The sequence below is a fragment of the Scyliorhinus torazame genome, chromosome 9, assembly GCF_047496885.1.
Source record: "Scyliorhinus torazame isolate Kashiwa2021f chromosome 9, sScyTor2.1, whole genome shotgun sequence".
NCBI classification, from domain to species: Eukaryota; Metazoa; Chordata; class Chondrichthyes; order Carcharhiniformes; family Scyliorhinidae; genus Scyliorhinus; species Scyliorhinus torazame.
The window spans coordinates 150,784,729-150,807,776 of record NC_092715.1 but is presented as its reverse complement, the minus strand read 5'-3'; the positions used below and the strand labels follow the sequence as shown (position 1 = coordinate 150,807,776).

Below are 23,048 nucleotides of genomic sequence, written 5' to 3'. Positions count from 1 at the left end.
AGCTAAGAATTGGGGCACATTGCATCGGTTAAATTTAACGCGGTTGGTGGAACAGATGGAGGAGGATTTCAAGAGATGGGATATGGTATCCCTGTCAATGGCAGGGAGGGTGCAGGCGGTTAAGATGGTGGCCCTCCCGAGATTCCTCTTTGTGTTTCAGTGCCTCCCGGTGGTGATCACGAAGGCTTTTTTAAAAAGGATTGAAAAGAGCATCATGGGTTTTGTGTGGGCCGGGAAGACCCCGAGAGTGAGGAAGGGATTCTTACAGCGTAGCAGGGATAGGGGGGGGCTGGCACTACCGAGCCTAAGTGAGTATTATTGGGCCGCTAATATATCAATGGTGAGTAAGTGGATGTGAGAGGAGGAGGGAGCGGCGTGGAAGAGATTAGAGAGGGCGTCCTGTAGGGGGACTAGCCTACAGGCTATGGTGACAGCCCCATTGCTGTTCTCACCGAGGAACTACACCACAAGCCCGGTGGTGGTGGCTACACTGAAGATTTGGGGACAGTGGAGACGGCATAGGGGAAAGACTGGAGCCTTGGGGGGGTCCCCGATAAGAAACAACCATAGGTTTGCCCCGGGGGGAATGGATGGGGGATATGGAATGTGGCAAAGAGCAGGAATAACGCAACTGAAAGATCTGTTTGTGGATGGGAAGTTCGCGAGTCTGGGAGCGCTGACCGAGAAATATGGGTTGCCCCAAGGGAATGCATTCAGGTATATGCAACTGAGGGCTTTTGCGAGGCAACAGGTGAGGGAATTCCCGCAGCTCCCGACACAAGAGGTGCAGGACAGAGTGATCTCAAAGACATGGGTGGGGGATGGTAAGGTGTCAGATATATATAGGGAAATGAGGGACGAAGGGGAGACTATGGTAGATGAACTAAAAGGGAAATGGGAAGAAGAGCTGGGGGAGGAGATCGAGGAGGGGCTGTGGGCAGATGCCCTAAGCAGGGTAAACTCGTCGTCCTCGTGTGCCAGGCTAAGCCTGATTCAGTTTAAGGTATTACACAGGGCACATATGGCTGGAGCACGGCTCAGTAAATTTTTTGGGGTGGAGGATAGGTGTGCGAGGTGCTCGAGAAGCCCAGCGAATCATACCCATATGTTTTGGTCATGCCCGGCACTACAGAGGTTTTGGATGGGGGTGACAAAGGTGCTTTCAAAAGTAGTAGGAGTCCGGGTCGAACCAAGCTGGGGGTTGGCTATATTTGGGGTTGCACAAGAGCCGGGAGTGCAGGAGGCGAGAGAGGCCGATGTTTTGGCCTTTGCGTCCCTAGTAGCCCGGCGCAGGATATTGCTAATGTGGAAAGAAGCCAAGCCCCCGGGGGTGGAGACCTGGATAAATGACATGGCGGGGTTTATAAAGCTAGAGCGGATTAAGTTCGTCCTAAGGGGGTCGGCTCAAGGGTTCACCAGGCGGTGGCAACCGTTCGTCGAATACCTCGCAGAAAGATAGATGGAATGGAAAAAAGGCGGCAGCAGGATACCCAGGATCCGGGGGGGGGGGGGGGGGGAGAGGAACCAGAAGGACTCTCAGGGTTGTCAATATATACTGTATAATATGTATAGGTCGTTGCGACAGATAATTATATATTGGGCTGTTAAATTATATTTTTGGAGAGTGTTACTTGTGACAAGGCAGTTGCCAATTAGGGCTAGTTTTCATTTTTGTTATTTATTATTTATTCATTTTGTTTTTTTTTTGTTTATAAAATAGGTCATTGTTATTTGTGTTGTTATAATATTGTGTAAAGGATGCACAATGTACTGTGTTGGTTGACCAAAAATTTTCAATAAAATATTTAATAAAAAAAAAAAAATATTGGTGAGAAATGCCACGTGTCAAAGATGTCGCTACATAATTATTTTTGGTTTCTGATGACCCAGCTTCTTTGGAAACTGGGATAGGAGCTTTCCCAGTCGTTCAAGTACAGGAAGTGCATTGGTGAAATTTGTAATGAGATCAAATATAGCAATGAGGAACTAGTTACCACCAGAAAACTGAATGATCAAGTTTGTCGTTTTTTTCAAAACTACCCTTTGTAAACCAAGGATTACCATTCAATCAAATTGCTCAAATAATGTTAATACTGTTCTTAGTGGTTTTATTTTTTTCTTCCTTTAGGCCAGCACACAAATCTAGAATTAGCATTTATAACACAAAAAATCATTAAGGTTGCCCCTAAAGTCGGATGCTTAATGTTAAAAGTACCCACCTGGGCCCTTAGTTGGAGACGACTTCTGGTCTTTTCTTTGGGGATTTCCAGCTAGTATAGAGGAATTGTGTCGTGCGTGATGAATGGAGTTTTCACCTTGATCTTTGGATCAACAATGTCCAGAGTGTCCTGTGAGAACCAGAAATTAGAATCATAGGATCCCTACAGTGCTGAAGGAGGCCATTCGGCCCATCATGTTTGCACCCACCCTCCGAAAGAGCACCCTACCGAGCCCACTCCCCTGCCCTATCCCCGTAACCCCAGACAACCTGCATATCTTTGGACACTGAGGGGCAATTTAGCATGGCCAATCCACCCAACCTGTACATCTTTAGATTGTGAGACAAAGCCTGAGCACCCGGAGGAAACCCACGCAGATATGTGGAGATTGTACAAACTGCGCACAGACAGTCGCCCAAGGCCGAAATTGATCCTGTGTCCCTCGTGGTGTGAGGCAGCAGTGATAACCTCAGTGCCACTGTATCGCCCTTGGAAAAAAAATAACTGAATAAGAGCCTTGCATGACAGGGGAATAGTCATTATAGCATTTCTTAAATCATCAGCAAATAGACTTTGTATAAAGTGTTATGCTCTTTGAACACGTGTACAAATCTGTAGGTCAATTGTTTAATTTCCCCACCGAGATTAAACCAATTTTCTTCCAATGTTCTGCATCAACCATGACACAGACAACAGGCAAACAAGTGCAACAGAAACAATTGGTTGACGTACACTAACATAATGTGTGAACGGTGGCTATTGTTTTTATTCCCAATGAGAAAGCACTTAGGCTGACCTTAGCATCTTCCACTGTGGTGGAAGCTAAGAATGTTCCTACACTTCATCACTCTGATACACTCAAGAATTTATTTTAATGATATTAGTTGACATTGGGATTTAGAGAATGGAGCCTGCTTTAATTCAGAAGATAAACCTACAGCTACTAGTTCAAGTTGCATTCACTTTAAATACTTTCATTCATGAAGCACATATAAATCTGATGACTAACCTGACCAATAGTTTTAGAAAAAATGAAACCACTTATCTGATTAGTCTCAAACCTTTATTTATTATGTTACGGGTTGCTTGATAACTCTTTGATTTCCTATTTCTCTTCTAATTTTTTTTGAGCAAAATATCTGGAATGTCACCCAACAATACCTGGTGTAATCACACTGCTTGATTCAATCAGACTTCCAAGATTTTGTCGCATGACTCACTGTTAAAACAGTAACTATAACCAGCAAACATTGCCAGATGCAGTCTTCAGTGATGCAATTTCCAATGCATATCAAGCTGGCAATCAGAACAATTCAGTTGCCTGTTAAAAGACTGGCCTGTTTCATTTAGTGTTCCAGCTTATGATGATGCACGTCGAGTGTAGTACAGCATATCGTGTCTTGAATTCTTTTTCTTCAATCTGAAACAACATTTAATGTTTCGACCATTATATGTATGTTTATAAATTTAAAAATTACCATTTAAAATTTGAATAGAGTCCAAATTTGATTCTGAAAAATTGTATTTGTTAAGAATTTGTTAATTTTCCAGTCCCCTCTTTGGTTACTTAACTGGTGACTACTGATGGCTTTGTTTATTCATTTTCCTGTGCCTGTTGCTTGATCACTTTATTGATCCACTGGTCTCTGCTGCTCTATTAGTTTCAAAATTCACTGCCTACCTCTCTGGTATTGCCCCAAAAACATTTTCAAAATTATGGAGGTTTTCTTTTTATGCATAATGTTCGAGGGGTTAAGTAATATGTCCAGTTGTGTGTGTGCAGTGCAGAATATTTAAGTGCTGCATTTTCTGCAACACTTTGCTATTGCACTTTCACCATCACACTTTGTTGATTTGACGTTTTATGTAAAGCAGCAATAAATCAGAATTGAAGAGGTAGTGACCATGCAATTCAAAAGTGAGAGTTCTGTCCAGCAACAGCCAGTGTGGAACTAATAGCCATCTGACAAAAACGTAATGAACCCACTCGAATGCTTTCATACAAAAAAATTAGTTAGTTATCATCTTCGTAATTGACATTTCTCATCCAATATAATCAACAAGAAATTACATATTTCAGGATAATGTAATGCGCTTTAACCAATAAAAATATATTTTTGTATTTTAAAACCTTCAGTAAAGTTTTTGCATCACGTTTCAGCACCTCCCATAATCATAGCCTTGCAAGTGACATATTTATCCAGAGTTTTATTTCTCTATCTGGAGGTATGTCCTGGCCTTGGAATATGTGATACATGATAGTTCTTAGTTAGCACAACGAGAATACTCCAAATCCAAGAATCCCTCTTGTCATAATATACACCAGTATATCATGGTGCAGATACACACTGATGGACACAGTGGGACCAATCAACATACACAACACCGCAGCCAATCACCAGTGAGAGCACACGCACTATAAAGACAGGGGACATCAGAGTTCCCGCTCATTCGAGTAGCAGCTAGCTAGGAGCATAGAGCTCACAGTCTGCAACACAGACATTCATAATGTGCTGAGTGCATCAACTGGTTAGGACAAGGCAAAGGTCTTTAGTTAAAGCTGGTATCGTATTTACCCACAGTTCAAGTATGTTTAAATAGTTAACCTTTTAATAAAATAGTGTTGCACTACTTCAAGTGTTGGTGACCTGTATGTGATCCAGAACACCCAACACATCACCTCTTATCAATGCATTCAGAATATAAGTGCTCAACTCCACCTACCAGCATTCAAAAATGACCAAATCACAAGACTTCGACTGATATTGCATTATGCTGCTTAGACCTGTTTGGTCTTTTTCACCATCCTCTGTGTTTTGAACCTTTTGTTTCAACGGTAGCTAAGATAAACTTAGCTGCAGTTTTTATGAAAAGTTGCAAGAGCTGCACGGTGGCGCAGTGATTAGCACTGCTGTCTCACGGCGCCAAGGATCTGGGTTCGATCCCGGCCCCGGGTCACTGTCCATGTGGAGTTTGCACATTCTCCCCGTGTTTGCATGGGTCTCACCCCCACAGCCCAAAGATGTGCAGGGTAAATTCCTTAATTGGAATTTAGTTTTTAAGTTACAGGAAACAAGGTCACTAATTTGTACTTTTTACATATGTATGTAATTGTAGAATTTAAAAATACCAATTTTACTGAATCAATAACCCTGTTAAAATATTGTGCTGCAAATGGGTAAATAGAATATCCTCCTTCTCACTGCGAGCTACATCAGGGAGGGAACTGCTCATTCGTTTTTTAAATTTATTTCTTCTAATTTTTGCAGAATTCTTTGGTACTTTAGTACTTTGCTTGCCATAAAGAAATCAAGGAGCTCCATTAGAGGAGCCAATGCATCATATTTAATTTTCTTTCTTATTTCACAGCTACCTTAGTGATGCTGATCGTATCTCAGCAACAGATTATCTGCCAACTCAGCAGGATGTGCTGCGGGTTTCGAGTGCCCACAACTGGCATCATTGAGTATCCATTTGATCTGGAGAATATAATCTTCAGGTACTGATTGGGGCCTGTTGTAAATTTCCTAGGTTGCAGAAGTTGTATCTTCCCTGTATTTTCTGGTTTAATATGACAACAAACACTACCAGTAAATTACTTTATCTCTCAGTAGTACCTATGGGGTAGTGGTCAGAGGCAAAAATTGAAAAAATATTGCTGTCTTAAAAAATATATATATACTATGTAAATTCATCCTTCAGACAATCTTACCAACGCAACTTAAAATGTTTCTTTATTTTTGAAAAAGAACATTTTCAGTAATTCTGTATTAAAGCAATACTGGGAAAATGGACTCTGCATTCTAGGGAAAGTAGCACAATCTGGTGAGGATAGGCTTAAATGTAAATAACTGTCCCATATCACCTTGAATAAGTGGTACCATCTTGGGGAATTCACCGTGACTCATCGACAGGAGGAATGGTGATCACCACAATATCCCCTTTCTATTTTCCTTCCCCTGCCTTCCCTCTCCAATGTCACAGTCTTTGCATTCCTGTTGTTTCTCCCTGTCTATAGCTATCTTAAAGACTTGGACCGTATAGCAGAACCTACCTATCTACCCACTCAACAGGATGTGCTTAGAGTGCGAGTCCCAACAACAGGGATCATTGAATACCCCTTCGACTTACAAACCGTCATTTTCAGGTAGAAGAAAGTTACTAAAAGACAGTAACAGTTTTTACAACTTGGGGGGAAAAAACTTCAATTTTTAGGAAATCTTTGAGCATGATGTAAACAGAATTTCATCTTTGTAAAGTTATAGAGATGACTGGAACAAAATAGATAGTGCATGCTTCATAATTCTGTGAATAACTCTTAAACTATTTATTTAAAGCATTGTTTTTTATAGGGCTGTTTGTGCTTGTATGTATATAATTATATATATGATGTAATCTATATATATATGAAAAAATATAGTTTCACTAAATGGAAAAATCACTGGATAAGTTAATATTGTGTTGCATTGCAACATGGCACCATTTGCTTACAAACACTGACTGAGTTACATGTAAATTATTCTTCAAAATGAGTATGATTTAATTGATTTTTCCACACTGAACTAGTGTTTCATTAATAATATGAATCTTAGCCAAATGCATGTACATTAACATTTTAAGGACGTCTGAGCTATTATGGTACTTAGCCAATATATTGACTGAAACATCAAGGATTTCATGACTTTCTAGCCTGGTTCACATACAGTTTGATGTTAAATTGGTCTTTCAGAATGGTCGATGTTGGGGGTCAGCGGTCAGAACGAAGGAAATGGATTCACTGCTTTGAAAATGTGACGTCTATTATGTTTTTAGTTGCCCTTAGTGAATATGATCAAGTACTTGTGGAATCGGACAATGAGGTGAGTTGCATTGAGGGTGAAAATTCATGCAGTCTTTTTTGTCAATTGGCTAATTTTTGCTTCAATAAAGATCATGGGCGAAATTCTCCGGTATCGGCGCGATGTCCGGCGGCTGCCGCCCAAAACGGCGCAAATCAGTCGGGCATTGCGCCGCCCCAAAGGTGCGGAAAGCTCCGCATCTTGGGGGGCCGAGCCCCAACCTTAAGGGGCTAGGCCCGCGGCAGACCAATTTCCACCCCGCCAGCTGGCGGAAAAGGCCTTTGGTGCCCTGCCAGCTGGCGCGGAAATGACATCTCCGGGCGGCGCATGCGCGGGAGCGTTAGCGGCCGCTGACGGCATTCCCACGCCTGCGCAGTGGAGGGAGTCTCTTCCGCCTCCGCCATGGTGGAGACCGTGGCGAAGGCGGAAGGAAAAGAGTGCCCCCACGGCATAGGCCTGCCCGCAGATCGGTGGGCCCCGATCGTGGGCCAGGCCACCGTGGGGGCACCCCCCGGGGCCAGATCGCCCCGCGCCCCCCCCCCCCAGCACCCCAGAGCCCGCCCGCGCCGCCTTGTCCCGCCGGTAAGGTAGGTGGTTTAATCTACGCCGGCGGGACAGGTATTTTAACAGCGGGACTTCGGCCCATTTGGGCCGGAGAATCGGGGGGGGCGGGGGGGCGCCAACCGGCGCGGTGCGATCCCCGCCTCCGCCGAATATCCGGTGCCGGAGAATTCGGCAATGGGCGGGGGCGGGATTCACACCAGCCCCCGCCGATTCTCCGACCCAGCAGGGGGTCGGAGAATCTCGCCCCATATTAGCAATCTGAATTTAGTATAGTAAAACATCTAGTGAATTAAAAAAAATACTGAACCAAAGAATTGGTGAGGATAGGGTGACTAAAATAATGTGCTAAATTTAAAGGGGTGGGCAGAGGGAGGGTGGGGAACTTTTGAATTTCCAGTAATGACTGAAAAGATCATGTGACAAGATTTCAAGTTTTGAGAATTTCACTGTAACAAACAAAGCAACAATGTCTACACACTGTTCAGTTGGCAATTTATATTCCAAAATACAGAAAAGAAATTCCCCATTTTACTTTTAGCATGACCAAAAATTCCACGCCATAGTTATACATTACACTGTGGTTTAAATAGACGCTTAATTTTCCAGAAACCACTCTAAAGTTATTTTCAGCTCCCAATGTCTTGCTTGCCTTTTCCTTTCCCAGCTGGGTAGCTTTGAATCCCGAAACTGACTTTGACTGTAAGGGTTACGCAGGAGATTCCTTCCCAATAGCTCAAGTTGGGTGATTGTTCCAACCTTTAAACCGTCACAGACTTTGTCTCTTTAATTTAAGTGTGAGTTCCCACCCACGTTTTGCATGGTGAGCATTTTCTCTGCTTCAGGTGTAGGAATGGTGCCCTCGTCTTGTGTATGTGTTGGAAAACAGCAAACTGTGGGTGGCATTTCTCCACCGCTAGGGAAAGAATTGTCATGTAAATATATCTTTCCATAGCCAGTATCTTTTTTATTCTTTCATGGGATGTGGGCACGGTAGCACAGTGATTAGCACTGTTGCTTCACAAGGTCAGGGTCCCGGGTTCAATTCCCGCTTGGGTCACTGTGCGGAGTCGGCATGGCCTTCCCTGTCTGCGTGGGTTTCCTCTGGTTTCCTCCCACAAGTCCGAAAAGAAGTGCTTGTTCGGTGAATTGGACATTCTGAATTCTCCCTCAGTGTGGGTGGAATGTGGTGACTCGGGGATTTTCACAGTAACTTCATTGGAGTGTTAATGTAAGGTTACTTGTGACAATAATAAAGATTATTATTATTGGCAAGACCAGCATTTGTTACCCATCCCTAATTACCCTTGAGCTGAGTGGCTTGCTAGGCTATTTCAGAGTCAACCACATTGCTGAGTACGGCCAGCAGATTTCCTTCTCTAAAGAACAATAGTGAGCCAGATGACAATTGACGATCGTTTCATGGTCACCATTACGAAGACTAGCTTTCAGTTCCAGATTTTATTAATTGAATTTAAATTCCACCAGCTGCCACAATGGGATTTCAACCAATGCCCCCAGAACATTAGTCCGAGCTTCTGGATTACTGGTCCAGTGATATTACCACTGCACTACCATCTCACCTGAAAATTTAGGTACCACAAGCCTTACAAAAGTCAGGCTGTTTTACTCCCGACAAAGAAACAATTGCAGTGCATTGCTATAGTAATAAATTTAGTACAACCATTTCTTTTGACAGAAAGACATGTGAATTTGCAGAAACTTTCAAAGATCTTTTGTTTAATTAATTGAATAGTTAAGAAAAGTCAAGATCTTTACAGTGTAGTTAAGATCTGCTAGTCTGATTTGAGTTCTAATCCCCAACATTGAGAAACCACAAGGTGTAAAGATGCTGCAAACAAACTTGTCTATGTAACATATGTGTCAGAATAATCATTATTGCAACTGGCACCAAACAGGAAAGGAAAAACTCACTTTTCACAGATTATCAATACAAAGATTTTCGGAACTTGATGTGAACGTTTAAATAAAAGAGGTTAACTTAAATAAAAGAGAGTAATGCTGCATTATTTTCAATTCTGCTGTGGGGACAAGCTTGCCTGTGGTGAACGTATTGCTGCTACAATTCACCACTGTATTGTATTGTATTATGTTGATGCCCTTGTGGGCTCTGCCTGTGGCTCCGCCCCCTCGGCGGTGGTATATAGATCTGCAGCCTGTAGGCAGCACTCAGCACAGAGCAGTCGCAGGCAGGCACAGATCTAGCTTATTAAAACTACTGTTCACTTTGACTAATCGTCTAATGTGAATTGATGGTCGCATCATTGCCTATTGTAACTCAAGCTGTGTTCGTATAAACAAACAAAGCTCCCACCCCTGGCTGGAAGTTAACATAACTTTGGAAATAGTGCAAGTGAGCCTCAATGTAGGCAGCATGCCTCGAGCAAGATTGATGTTGAGACCAAGACAATTTACATGCCACCAAATAGCCAAGATGTTGTCTGGTAGCAAATGCCCAGCTATTAAAAACCATGATAGAGGTAGCTGTTGACTAGAGTGAACAGTCCCTGATCCTCTGGTAAATGGAATTGGGTGTAAGGGGAATTGCAGCTTGGAGAAGCTGGGATGGGGACAGTGGAAACTGGAGCAGGGGAGGCTTAAGACTTCCTTGAGGGGGTCTAGGTTGACCTCGAAGCAAACACTTTATAAATTTTTTTTTTTTTAAAGTTTAACATATAGGTCTTGTTTATCAAGTCATCTCCTCCACCTCACAGCTCCAGGGACCTGGGTTTGAATCCGACCTTGGATAACTGTGTGGAGTTTGCACATTCTCCCCGTGTCTTGTGAGTTTCCTCCTGGTACTCCGGTTCCCTTCCACAGTCCAAAGATGTGCAGGTTAGGTGGATTGGCCATGGTAAAATTGCGAATGCTAAATTAGGGTGGAGTTTCAAGAATAGGGTGGGGGTTTGGGCCTAGATCGTGGGACCCAAGGCGTTGCGGAAAAGACGCGGCGCCAGGTCTCCGACGCCGCGCTGTGGCCCTGCCCCCGCAAATCGTGCCACGCCCTTGCCAGCCCCACGGAGGCCCCAGAATAGGGGTCTGGGAACGGGCGCCGACGCCGGAGTAAAACACTCCGGTTTTTACTCCGGCGTCAGCACTTAGATTCCCGTTGGGAGAATCCCGCCCTGGGTGGTCTTTCGAAAGGTCGGTGCAGACTCGATGGGCTGAATGGCCTCCTTCTGCATTGTCGAGATTCTATGATCATGCACCGGGGGATATTAGTTAATGGCACCTTTCCTAAGTTCTGCTGTTTTAGCAATTTGAATAATAGAATCCTTACAGTGCCGAAGGAGGCCATTTGACCCATTGAGTCTGCACCGACTTTCTGAAAGAGCACCCTATCTAAATACCCGCCCCCATCCCAGTAACCCCACCTAACCTTTGGACATAAGGGGCAATTTATCATGGCCAATCCACCTAATCTGTACATCTGGTCGACCTTTCTTATTCCAATTACAATCATCCATCTGAGACTTGTGCCATTTTTCTCCTGTTGGCAGCAATCCTTTATTTCAGTTGAGGTTTTTTTATGTTTAATTATCAAATAGGTGCACATTGAGTGTATTTTTTTGCTATACTTTTAGTTGCTATTTTTCAGCTTGACACCAAATGCTGGAAATATTTGTATTTCAGCAGGATCATTTGATAGAAATATTGTTTTATATTTAAATTTATTTTTTGTACTTTACTCAACATTATTTAAGACTTTTGGGTCTCAGCCCATGCAGTCTTATGCTCCAGGGGGTCAACTCGTGGCTTGAGAAGAAAATACCAGAAGGTAAAGGTGCAATGGCTGGTGGGTTCAGGAAAAAGTTCCAGAAGTCAAAGGTGTAATGGCTTGAGAAAAAAGTCAATGTCCAATAGTGGACTATTAACCCATTCATCTTTATGACTACTGCCCTGTCTTTAGCCTTACTTTTTCTTTCATGGCAAAATAGCAATGTACTGAACTCTCAGCACTGCTTCAAATCAGGTTTCCAAAGATGGAATGTCTGACAAACCAGTTTAGGGTAATGTTTGAGTCATGTTAAATCATGGAAGTGTAGCACAAAAGCATGCCATTCTGCCTAACCAGCCCATATTGGTGTTTGTGGCTTTGCTCTAGCCTCTTCCCACCATTCCTGATCTAGCTCTTATTAGCATTACTTTCTATTTCCTTCTGCCTCATGCTTCACTAGCTTCCTCTTAGATGCCTCAACCACTTCTTAGGTCGTGAACACCATAGTCTCACCACTTTGGATGAAATTTCTTCTGAATTCCCTGTTTGATATATTGGTGGCTATCCTACATTAATGGCCTCTAGTTTTGCTTTTTCCTACAAGTGGAAAAGCTCTGTGTCTAGTCTATCAAATCATTTAATCATTTTAAAGATCTTTGAGGTAAGCCCTTAGCCTTGACCCAGCCTGTTCATCATTGGCTGATTGTCTTACCTTGTATTTCTAGTAGCATCTTTGTAAATCTTTTTCCACGCTGCCCAGTGCCTCCATATCATTTGTATAATGTGATTAAAACTGTATATAGTAATCACGGATCGAGACAAACTTGGAATGGGAGCAGAGGAGGATCATTACAGAGACAAAAATAGAGTAACCAGGTTTGAGAAATAAATAGTCAGGGTAGATAACATTTCAAAGTGTGATGAGAGATGTTTTTTCAATTTTATGGGGGGATTATGTTGGTATTCTGTGTAGGTAAATAAAGCTCCATGTGTATCCAGGGTTAATTAAACAAGGGGAAGGTTACGAGACACAAGTTATCTGTGAGATCTAAGAGATGAAAGGTTTCTGGTATAAGGTTGATGCATGTGTAATGCAAGTTTACAGTGAGTTTGAGTTGCAAGTAAATGGATTGGATCTAAATTTTGCATTGTGATAAGTCGGAGACTTGGGCTGGATACTCCATTGGTGTGATCCTCCGTTTCACCGGCAGCGAACTCACACCTGTGGATTTCCTGAAGGCGTGGGGGTGCCCACAATACGAAAACCCATTTTTGTTAAATAAAGATTTTATTGAGGTATTTTATTGTTTTACAACAACAAAATAAACAATGTACATGAATTTATAAACATAGTGCAAAAGCCGTCTTCCTCCCTTACAGGTCCCACCTTTACTTACCCCCTACTCTAAACTAAGCTAACCCCCCCCCCTTCTGCTGACGGTTAATTTTCCGCAAAGAAGTCGACGAACGGCTGCCACCTCCGGGCGCATCCTAACATTGACCCCCTCAAGGCGAACTTGATTTTCTCCAAGCAGAGAAAGTTAGCCATGTCAGATAGCCAGGTCTCTGACTTCGGGGGCTTTGAGTCCCTCCATGCTAATAGTATCCGTCTCTGGGCTACCAGGGAAGCAAAGGCCAGACCGTCTGCCTCTTTCTCCTCCTGGATTCCCAGAACTTCCGACACTCTGAAAATCGCCACCTCTGGTCTCGGTACCACCCTTGTTTTTAACACCGTGGACATGACATCCGCAAACCTCTGCCAGAATCCCCTCAGCTTTGGGCATGTCCAGAACATGTGGACATGGTTCGCTGGCCGTCCCGCACACCTTGCTTTTACCCCAAAGAACCTGCTCATCCGGGCCACTCTCATGTGAGCCCGGTGAACGATCTTGAATTGTATCAAGCTGAGCCTGACACATGTTGTGGCCCAGAGGCCACCCTCTCTCTCTCCTCCCAACTCCTCTTCCCACTTGTGCATCAGCTCCTCAGTCTGCATCTCCTCCGACCCCATGAGTTCCTTGTAAATGTCAGAGACCCTCCCTTCTCCCACCCACACTCTAGAAACTACCCTGTCCTGTATCCCCCTTGGTGGTAGGAGCGGGAAGGTTAAACCTGCCTGCGTAGGAAGTGCCGTACCTGCAGGTACCTAAATTCGTTTCCCCTCACAATCCAAATTTCTCCTCCAGCTCCTTCAAGCTAGGAAAGCTCCCCTCTCTAAACATATCCCCCATCCTCTCAATCCCTGCTCTCTGCCATCTCAGAAACCCTCCGATAAGAAACCCCATTGACCAGCTGGCTGGACGAAGGATCCCGCTGCTGGCAGGGGCGTGCCACACCAGAAAACTGGTGCGGCGGGACAGAGAATCCCACCATTGGTTTTGTAGCTGTCGAATTTCATAAGGGAGTTTAGGTGGCAAGGAATATTGGAATCTTACAAAGGTTTTGTGAGTAAAAGGGAATATAAAGTTTTATTGACTCAAAAGGAGAGGCAAAATAGAAAATATTACAGATTTTTATATGCGGAAAAGGACAATGAATCAGATGAAAGGGGGAAAAGATATTTATGGAGGGATCTGTAACTGAATGTAGCGGTTCTGGGGTAAAGACCTGAAGACCAGTTTCTTTGTTTGTGAGCTGTTGTGAAAGTTTTGAATTGGTAGGCAACCACCTAATGTTAGCCAGGGAAGTATGTTTTAGGAAACTGTTTGTTTCTGAATTTGCTTTTGGAATTCCACATCAGAGAGTGAAAGTGTTTGAGACGTTGTGCATCCTTATTAAAGTGGCTTGACTTTAGCGGAGGTGGTGGCATAGTGGTATTATCATTGGACTAGTAACCAGAGACCCAGGGTTAATGCTGTGGAGACCCAGGTTCATATCCTGTCACAACAAATAGTGAAATTTGAATTCGGTAAAAAGAAAATCATGAAACCATTGTCGATTGGTGTAAAAACCCATCTGGTCGATTAATGGCCTTTAGGGAAAGAAATCGGCCATCCTTACCCGGTCTGGACGACATGTGACTCCAGACCCACTGCAATGTGGTTGACTCTGAAATGCCCCCTCAAGGGCAATTGGGGATGGGCAATAAATGCTGCGATGCCCATATCCCATGAATGAATTAAAAAAAGCTTGGGTAAAGCTACTGGATTTTTATGGTTAAAATCTATAATGGGATTATTGCTAAGAAGGTAACTTAATTGTGTACTTTAAACAAAACTGGGGGGTTTTTTTGGGGGGGGGAAGGGCTGGATTCACATGTAGGGAAGGGGTGGTTCTTCTCGAATTTAATCTTGTGTGCTTAACTTATTTTTCTTTTTAATAAATTTTTTAAATTGTAACGGTGTTACTGGCGTTCTATCTTTTTGGGGTTAGTAGCTCTTTTTTTTACAATTACGAAAAACGTTTATGATCAATGAAACAGACCTCACTCTGCGATATTGCTCGCTCAGGAATAACATCTGCTGAGATCATATCAAAAGACATACAGAATGGAAAAGGAAGAGTAGCCCTGACAATAAAAGGTAAGGGAGGACAGTAGTGAGAAAGCTTCTTGGTTCAGAAGGCCAGGAAGTAGAATCAGTTTGGGTGGGGATTAAAAATAGTAGTGGGATTAGTTTATAGACCCCATAATATTATTTATTCTATCTAACGGAACTTATTATAATAATAATAATAGCTTATTATCACAAGTAGGCCTCAATGAAGTTACTGTGAAAAGTCCCTAGTCGCCACGTTCCGGCGCCTGTTCGGGAGGCCGGTACAGGAATTGAACCTGTGCTGCTGGCCTCTTGTTCTGCATTACAAGCCAGTTGTTTTTCCCACTGTGCTAAACCATTTGTAAATATGAGGAACTTGTAATAACCATGGGGTCTTGAATCTTTTTGTAGACTGGTCAAACAAATTAGAAAAGATCATCTGGAGGATAAGTGTGTAGAATGCTTTTGCAACAGTTTCATGGAACATGATATTGTAGCACCAATGAGGAATAAAGCTATTTTAGATGTAGTAATTTGCAATAAAATGGGGTTAATTAGTAATCTCATAGTGAATGCTCCTCGGGGAGAAAAAAGTGATCCTAATACCTAATTCCATATTCAGCTTGAGAGCAATATACTCCAGTACCAAACAAAAATCATTTAGATGACTATGAGGGGAGAGCTGACTGAGGGTGAGTGGTAAACAGACTAAAATGTATGGTATATGTAAACTATAAGTACCATTTAAAGAAACAGTTCAACATATTGAACAAAAGTACATTCCATTAAAAGTCAAAACCTCAACGGAAAAGATGAATCTGGTTTAGTAGGCAAGTTAAGGATCATAAGGGATTAAAAGAAGAGTCTTATAATTGGGCCCCAATCTGTGATAATCACCGGTTTACCCCGGGGAGTATGGACGGGGGGTTCCGGTTCTGGAGGAGAGTGGGTTTGAGAGGATGGGGGATATGTTCATAGAGGGGAGCTTTCCGAGTGTGAGGGCATTGGAGGAAAAGTTTGGGTTGGCAAGGGGAAACAAATTCAGGTCTCTGCAGGTACGGGACTTCCTACGTAAACAGGTGTCAACCTTCCCGCTCCTACCGCTAAGGGGGATACAGGTCAGGCTGGTTTCCAGAGGGTGGGTAGGAGCATGGAGCGTCTTGGACATTTAGTGCGAGGGTCACTGTTAGGGTTCACCCGGAGGTGGCAACCGTTCGTCGACTTCTTTGCAGGAAATTAATAGTCAGCAGACCGGGGAGGGGGGAGTAATTTAGATTAGAGTAGGGGGTCAATAAGGGTGGGACCTGTATGAGAGGTAAATGGCTTTTGCACTATGTTTATGGTTTCATGTATATTGTTTATTTTGTTGTTGTTACTAGACTGAATATACCTCAATAAAATGTTTATTAAAAAAAAAAGAAGTCTTATAATAGTGTGAAGAATAGCAGTGAGCCTGAGGATTGTTTCATTGGGACTAATGTGGCAGACCCTAATGAGTGGTGTGGGATACTCAGAAGGGTGGGGGAAGACGGGGTGCCTCCTTTGTGCAATGAATTGCCAAACAGGAGGGACCTCCCCAGCCTGCAATAAGGCCACAAGGATTCATATTACATGACATTGCATGGGAACCACCTGCTGCTAGTAAATCAATTCCAGGATGGGTGGAGCTACCTTGCGCCTCCCACATTGCTTGTAAAATATACCTGATGTCCTCCTGGGTAGGAAACCCAATTTGACAATGTTACACTCTTTCTCTCTTTCCCCCCCCCCCTGCCACGCCCGGATTAGGAGGTTATAAATTTCCAGCTCTGGTGCATTCTACTGCATTGCAGGCAGTACAGCAAAGGTTCACTAAATTAGTTCCTGGGATGACAAGGTTGTTCTATAGTAGAGGGAGCTGTTGGCCCCGATATTACAGGCGATTGAAGGGCTAAAGGAGGAGCAAAAGACCCAGGAGCAGGAGCTTCGGGTCGTGAAGGCAAAGGCTGCTGAGAATGAGGACGGAATACAGGGCCTGGTGGTGAAGACAGAGATGCACGAGGCACAACACAAAAGGTGTGTGGAAAGGCTGGAGGTGCTGGAGAATAATGCGAGGCGGAAGAATTTAAGGATTCTTGGTCTTCCCGAAGGTGCAGAAGGGGCGGACGTCGGGGCATATGTGAGCACGATGCTTCACTCGTTAATGGGATCGGAGGCCCCGACAGGCCCGTTGGAGATGGAGGGAGCTTATCGAGTTATGGCGCGAAGACCGAGGGCTGGAGAAATTCCTCGAGCCATAGTGGTGAGATTTCTCCGATATAAGGACAGAGAGATGGTCCTCAGATGGGCAAAGAAAATCCGGAGCAGTAGGTGGGAGAACGCGGTGATCTGCGTATATCAAGATTGGAGTGCGGAGGTGGCGAGAAGGAGGGCAAGCTTTAATCGGGCCAAGGCGGTGCTGCACAAAAGGAAGGTAAAATTTGGAATGTTGCAGCCGGCAAGACTGTGGGTCACACATCAAGGGAAACACCACTACTTTGAAATGGCAGAAGAGGCGTGGACATTTATTGTCGAGGAGAAACTGGAATAAGCGGGCTAGAAAAAGAACGTTTGGGACAAAGTGGTGGGGTGATTACGTGGGGTGAAGGGGGGGGAAATGGGGGAAGAGATGATTTCCCAAGTTGTTAATCCTGCGACCCTGTAACTTTTCTCTCTTCCCCATGTCGGGGGGGAGGGAGGATGAGGAGCTGGGGGCGCTGGCCATTGGGGGCAGGGCCAAATGGGAAGCGCGGGCTTTGTTCCCACGCTATGGTAATCATGACGGGAACAGGGAAGCAGGAAGGAGGGGACCTCGCACAGTGGGGGCCGAGGTCACGGGGGGAAGCCGAGGTCGGCCAGAGTTTGCTGACTTCTGGGAGCAACATGGGGGGTGCAATTACGCTAGAAAGGGATCAAGCGGGGGGGGGGGGGTTAACTGGGTTGCTGCTGCTGGGGAGAAGGTGGAGCTGGTATGGGGTGGGGTGGTCGGGGCGGGAGGGCACCGTTGGGGGGAGATACGGCTACGTGGGAACCGGGTGAGGAGCTGGATTGAAAAAGGAGATGGCTAGTCGACAAGGTGGCGGGGGGGGGGGGTAAAGAGCCCCCCAACCCGGCTGATCACGTGGAATGAGAGAGGGCTGAACGGGCCGATTAAGAGGGCACGGGTACTCGCACACCTAAAAAAACTTAAGGCAGATGTGGTTATGCTGCAGGAGACGCGCCTGAAACTGATAGACAAGGTCAGACTTCGCAAAGGGTGGGTGGGGCAGGTGTTTCATTCGGGGCTAGACGCAAAAACAGGGGGGTGGCTATATTAGTGGGGAAGCGGGTAATGTTTGAGGCAAAGACGATAGTGGCGGATAGTGGGGGCAGATACGTGATGGTGAGTGGCAGATTGCAAGGGGAGGCGGTGGTTTTAGTGAACGTATATGCCCCGAACTGGGATGATGCCAATTTTATGAGGCGGATGTTGGGACGCATCCCGGACCTAGAGGCCGGAATGTTGGTAATGGGTGGAGATTTTAATACGGTGCTGGACCCAGGGCTGGACAGATCGAGGTCCAGGACCGGAAGGAGGCCGGCTGCAGCTAGGGTGCTCAAGGACTTTATGGAGCAGATGGGAGGAGTAGACCCCTGGAGATTTAGTAGACCTAGGAGTAAGGAGTTTTCGTTTTTCTCCGATGTCCACAAAGTCTATTCACGGATAGACTTTTTTTGTTTTGGGAAGGGCACTGATCCCGAAGATGACGGGGACGGAGTACACGGCTATAGCTATTTCGGACCACACTCCACATTGGGTGGACCTGGAGATAGGGGAGGAAAAAGAACAGCACCCACCCTGGAGAATGGACATGGGATTATTGGCAGATGAGGGGGGGTGTTTAAGGGTGAGGGGGTGTATTGAAAGGTACTTGGAACTCAATGACAATGGGGAGGTTCAGGTGGGAGTGGACTGGGAGGCGTTGAAGGCTGTGGTTAGAGGGGAGCTGATATCTATCAGGGCACATAAAGGAAAGCAGGAGGGTAGGGAAAGGGAGCAGTTGTTGAAAGAACTTTTGAGGGTGGACAGACAATATGCGGAGGCACCGGAGGAGGGACTGTACAGGGAAAGGCAAAGGCTACATGTAGAATTTGACTTGTTGACTACGGGTAATGCAGAGGCACAATGGAGGAAGGCACAGGGTGTACAGTACGAATATGGGGAGAAGGCGAGCAGGTTGCTGGCCCACCAACTGAGGAAAAGGGGAGCAGCGAGGGAGATAGGGGGGGTGAGAGATGAGGAGGGAGAGATGGAGCGGGGAGCGGAGAGAGTGAATGGAGTGTTCAAGGCATTTTATGAAAGATTATATGAAGCTCAGCCCCCGGAAGGGAAGGAGAGAATGATGTGCTTTCTGGATCAGCTGGAGTTTCCGAAGGTGGAGGAGCAGGAGAGGGCGGGACTGGGAGCACAGATTGAGACGGAGGAAGTAGTGAAAGGGATTGGAAGCATGCAGGCGGGGCAGGCCCCGGGACCAGACGGATTCCCAGTGGAATTCTATAGGAAATATATGGACTTGCTGGCCCCGCTACTGATGAGAACCTTTAATGAGGCTAGGGAAAGGGGGCAGCTGCCCCCGACTATGTCAGAGGCAATGATATCGCTCCTCCTAAAGAAGGAAAAAGACCCGCTGCAATGCGGGTCCTATAGGCCCATTTCCCTCCTGAATATGGATGCTAAGATTCTGGCCAAGGTAATGGCAACAAGGATAGAGGATTGTGTCCTGGGGGTGGTTCATGAGGACCAAACTGGGTTTGTGAAGGGGAGACAGCTGAACACAAATATACGGAGGCTGCTAGGGGTAATGATGATGCCCCCACCAGAGGGGGAAGCGGAGATAGTGATGGCGATGGATGCCGAGAAAGCATTTGAAAGAGTGGAGTGGGATTATTTGTGGGAGGTGCTGAGGAGATTTGGCTTTGGAGATGGGTATATCAGATGGGTACAGTTGCTGTATAGGGCCCCGATGGCGAGCGTGGTCACGAATGGACGGGGGTCTGATTATTTTCGGCTCCATAGAGGGACGAGGCAGGGATGTCCTCTGTCCCCGTTATTGTTTGCACTGGCGATTGAGCCCCTGGCCATAGCATTGAGGGGTTCCAGGAAATGGAGGGGAGTACTCAGGGGAGGAGAAGAACACCGGGTATCTCTGTATGCGGATGATTTGTTGTTGTATGTGGCGGACCCGGCGGAGGGGATGCCAGAGATAATGCGGATACTTGGGGAGTTTGGGGAGTTTTCAGGGTATAAACTGAACATGGGGAAAAGTGAGTTGTTTGTGGTGCATCCAGGGGAGCAGAGCAGAGAGATAGAGGATTTACCGTTGAGGAAGATAACAAGGGACTTCCGGTACTTGGGGATCCAGATAGCCAAGAATTGGGGTACATTACACAGGCTTAATTTAACGCGGTTGGTGGAACAGATGGAGGAGGACTTTAAGAGATGGGACATGGTGTCCCTGTCACTGGCGGGTAGGGTGCATGCGGTTAAAATGGTGGTCCTCCTGAGATTCCTTTCTGTGTTTCAGTGCCTCCCGGTGGTGGTCACGAAGGCTTTTTTCAAGAGAATCGGGAAGAGTATTATGAGTTGTGTGTGGGCCGGGAAGACCCCGAGAGTGAGGAGGGGATTTTTGCAGTGCAGTAGGGACAGGGGGCGGGTTGGCACTACCGAGCCTAAACGACTATTACTGGGCCGCCAATGTTTCAATGGTGTGTAAGTGGATGGGAGAAGGGGAGGGAGCGGCGTGGAAGAGATTGGAGAGGGCGTCCTGCAGGGGGACTAGCATACAAGCAATGGTGACGGCACCGTTGCCGTTCTCACCGAAGAAATACACCACAAGCCCGGTGGTGGTGGCTACATTGAAAATTTGGGGGCAGTGGAGACGGCATAGGGGAAAGACGGGAGCCTCGGTGCGGTCCCCGATAAGAAATAACCATAGGTTTGTTCCGGGGAGAATGGATGGGGGATTTGGAGCATGGCAAAGAGCCGGGGTTGTGCAACTGAGAGATCTGTTCGTAGATGGGACGTTTGCGAGTCTGGGTGCGCTGACGGAAAAATATGGGTTGCCCCAAGGGAATGCATTTCTGTATATGCAACTGAGGGCTTTTGCGAGGCAACAGGTGAGGGAATTCCCGCAGCTCCCGACGCAGGAGGTGCAGGATAGAGTGATCTCAGAGACATGGGTGGGGGATGGTAAGGTGTCGGACATATATAGGGAAATGAGGGACGAGGGGGAGATCATGGTAGATGAGCGGAAATGGGAAGAAGAGCTGGGGGAGGAGATTGAGGAGGGGCTGTGGGCTGACGCCTTACGTAGGGTAAACTCATCGTCCTCGTGTGCCAGGTTAAGCCTGATACAATTCAAGGTTCTACACGGCGCATATGACTGGAGCACGGCTCAGTAAATTTTTTGGGGTAGAGCATAGGTGTGGGAGATGCTCGAGAAGCCCAGCGAATCACACCCACATGTTCTGGTCATGCCCGGCACTACAGCACGGTAGCCTTGTGGATAGCACAATTGCTTCACAGCTCCAGGGTCCCAGGTTCGATTCTGGCTTGGGTCAATGTCTGTGCGGAGTCTGCACATCCTCCCCGTGTGTGCGTGGGTTTCCTCCGGGTGCTCCGGTTTCCTCCCACAGTCCAAAGATGTGCGGGTTAGGTGGATTGGCCATGATAAATTGCCCTTAGTGTTCAAAATTGCCCTTAGTGTTGGGTGGGGTTACTGGGTTATGGGGATAGGGTGGCGGTGTTGACCTTGGGTAGGGTGCTCTTTCCAAGAGCCGGTGCAGAGTCGATGGGCTGAATGGCCTCCTTCTGCTCTGTAAATTCTATGATACAGGGGTTCTGGGTGGGGGTGGCAAAGGTGCTTTCGAAGGTGGTGGGGGTCCGGGTCGAACCAAGCTGGGGGTTGGCTATATTCGGGGTTGCAGAAGAGCCGGGAGTGTAGGACGCGAGAGAGTCTAATGTTTTGGCCTTTGCGTCCCTAGTAGCCCGGCGCAGGATATTGTTAATGTGGAAGGAAGCCAAACCCCCGGGTGTGGAGACCTGGATAAACGACATGGCAGGGTTTATAAAGTTAGAACGGATCAAGTTCGTATTAAGGGGTTCGGCTCAAGGGTTCACCAGACGGTGGCAACCGTTCGTCGACTACCTCACAGAAAGATAGAGGGAATGGAAAAGAAGAAGACAACAGCAGCAACCCAGGGGGGAGGGGGGGGGGGGGGGGGGGGGGAGGAACCGGACGGACTCTCAGGGATGTCATTGTATATGTATAGACACTTGTTATAGGTAATGTATGTTGGATTGTATCTTTGGAGAGTAACTATTTTTGACAAGGCAGTTGCCACTCAGTTTTGTTTTTGTTTTTGTTTATATATTATTTATTTATTTGTTTAAAATTGGCCACGGTTATTTATATTGCTTTGTTGTTGTTCAAAAGAAAAACTATGTACTGTTATGTTTGGCCACAAAATTTTGAATAAAATATATTTTTTTTAAAAAAGGTTGTTCGATAGTGAGAGGTTGAGTAAATTGGACCTATACCTTTGGAGTTTGGAAGAATGAACGGTGAAGCCATTAAAGCATACACGATTCTGAAAGGGCTTGACAGGTTAAGAGGCCGTTTCTCCTGACTGGGCTATTTAGAACACAATTTAGGGGTACAGCCTCAAGATAAGAGATCAAACTTTTAAGATTGAGATGGAGAAATGTCTTTCCGAGCATTGTGAATCTTTACAACTCTTTGGGGTCGAGAATTCTAAATGCTCTGTCATTGAATATACTGTAGGCTGCGATTAACAGATTCTTGACATCTCGGGGTTTCAAGCGATATGGGAGTTGTCAGTATGCAGAGTTGAGGCACAAGATCGGCCATGATATTTGAATGGAAGAGGGGCTCTGTGGTCAACACCTCCTGTTTCTTATATTCTGATATCATTACTCCCAAGTGTGACCTAACCAAGGTTCAATAGAATTTTCACACAACTTCTCTACTTTTCAATTCTACCTGTCTAGAAATAGACCTTGGTTATGAAGCCACATCGCTACCTTTAAAGACTTGTGCATTTATGTTTCTAGATCCCCTTTGCTCTCTACACCATTTAGATTTTTGTTTTCCTCATTTCTTTCTTACCAAAATGTGTTGCGCCTCACTTGGCGGTG

General features: G+C 45.6%; 1 protein-coding gene across 2 annotated transcripts in view; it reads left to right on the top strand.

The window, feature by feature from the left end:
• Nucleotides 1–23,048, top strand: part of LOC140429527 (guanine nucleotide-binding protein G(q) subunit alpha-like) — a 374,644-nt gene that overhangs the window by 290,537 nt on the left and 61,059 nt on the right. For both annotated transcript variants that reach the window (XM_072516637.1, XM_072516638.1), the window contains exons 4-5: nucleotides 6,238–6,366; nucleotides 6,949–7,078. In XM_072516637.1, coding sequence (XP_072372738.1) covers nucleotides 6,238–6,366; nucleotides 6,949–7,078 — 259 coding nt within the window. The remainder of the gene's footprint in view (nucleotides 1–6,237; nucleotides 6,367–6,948; nucleotides 7,079–23,048) is intronic.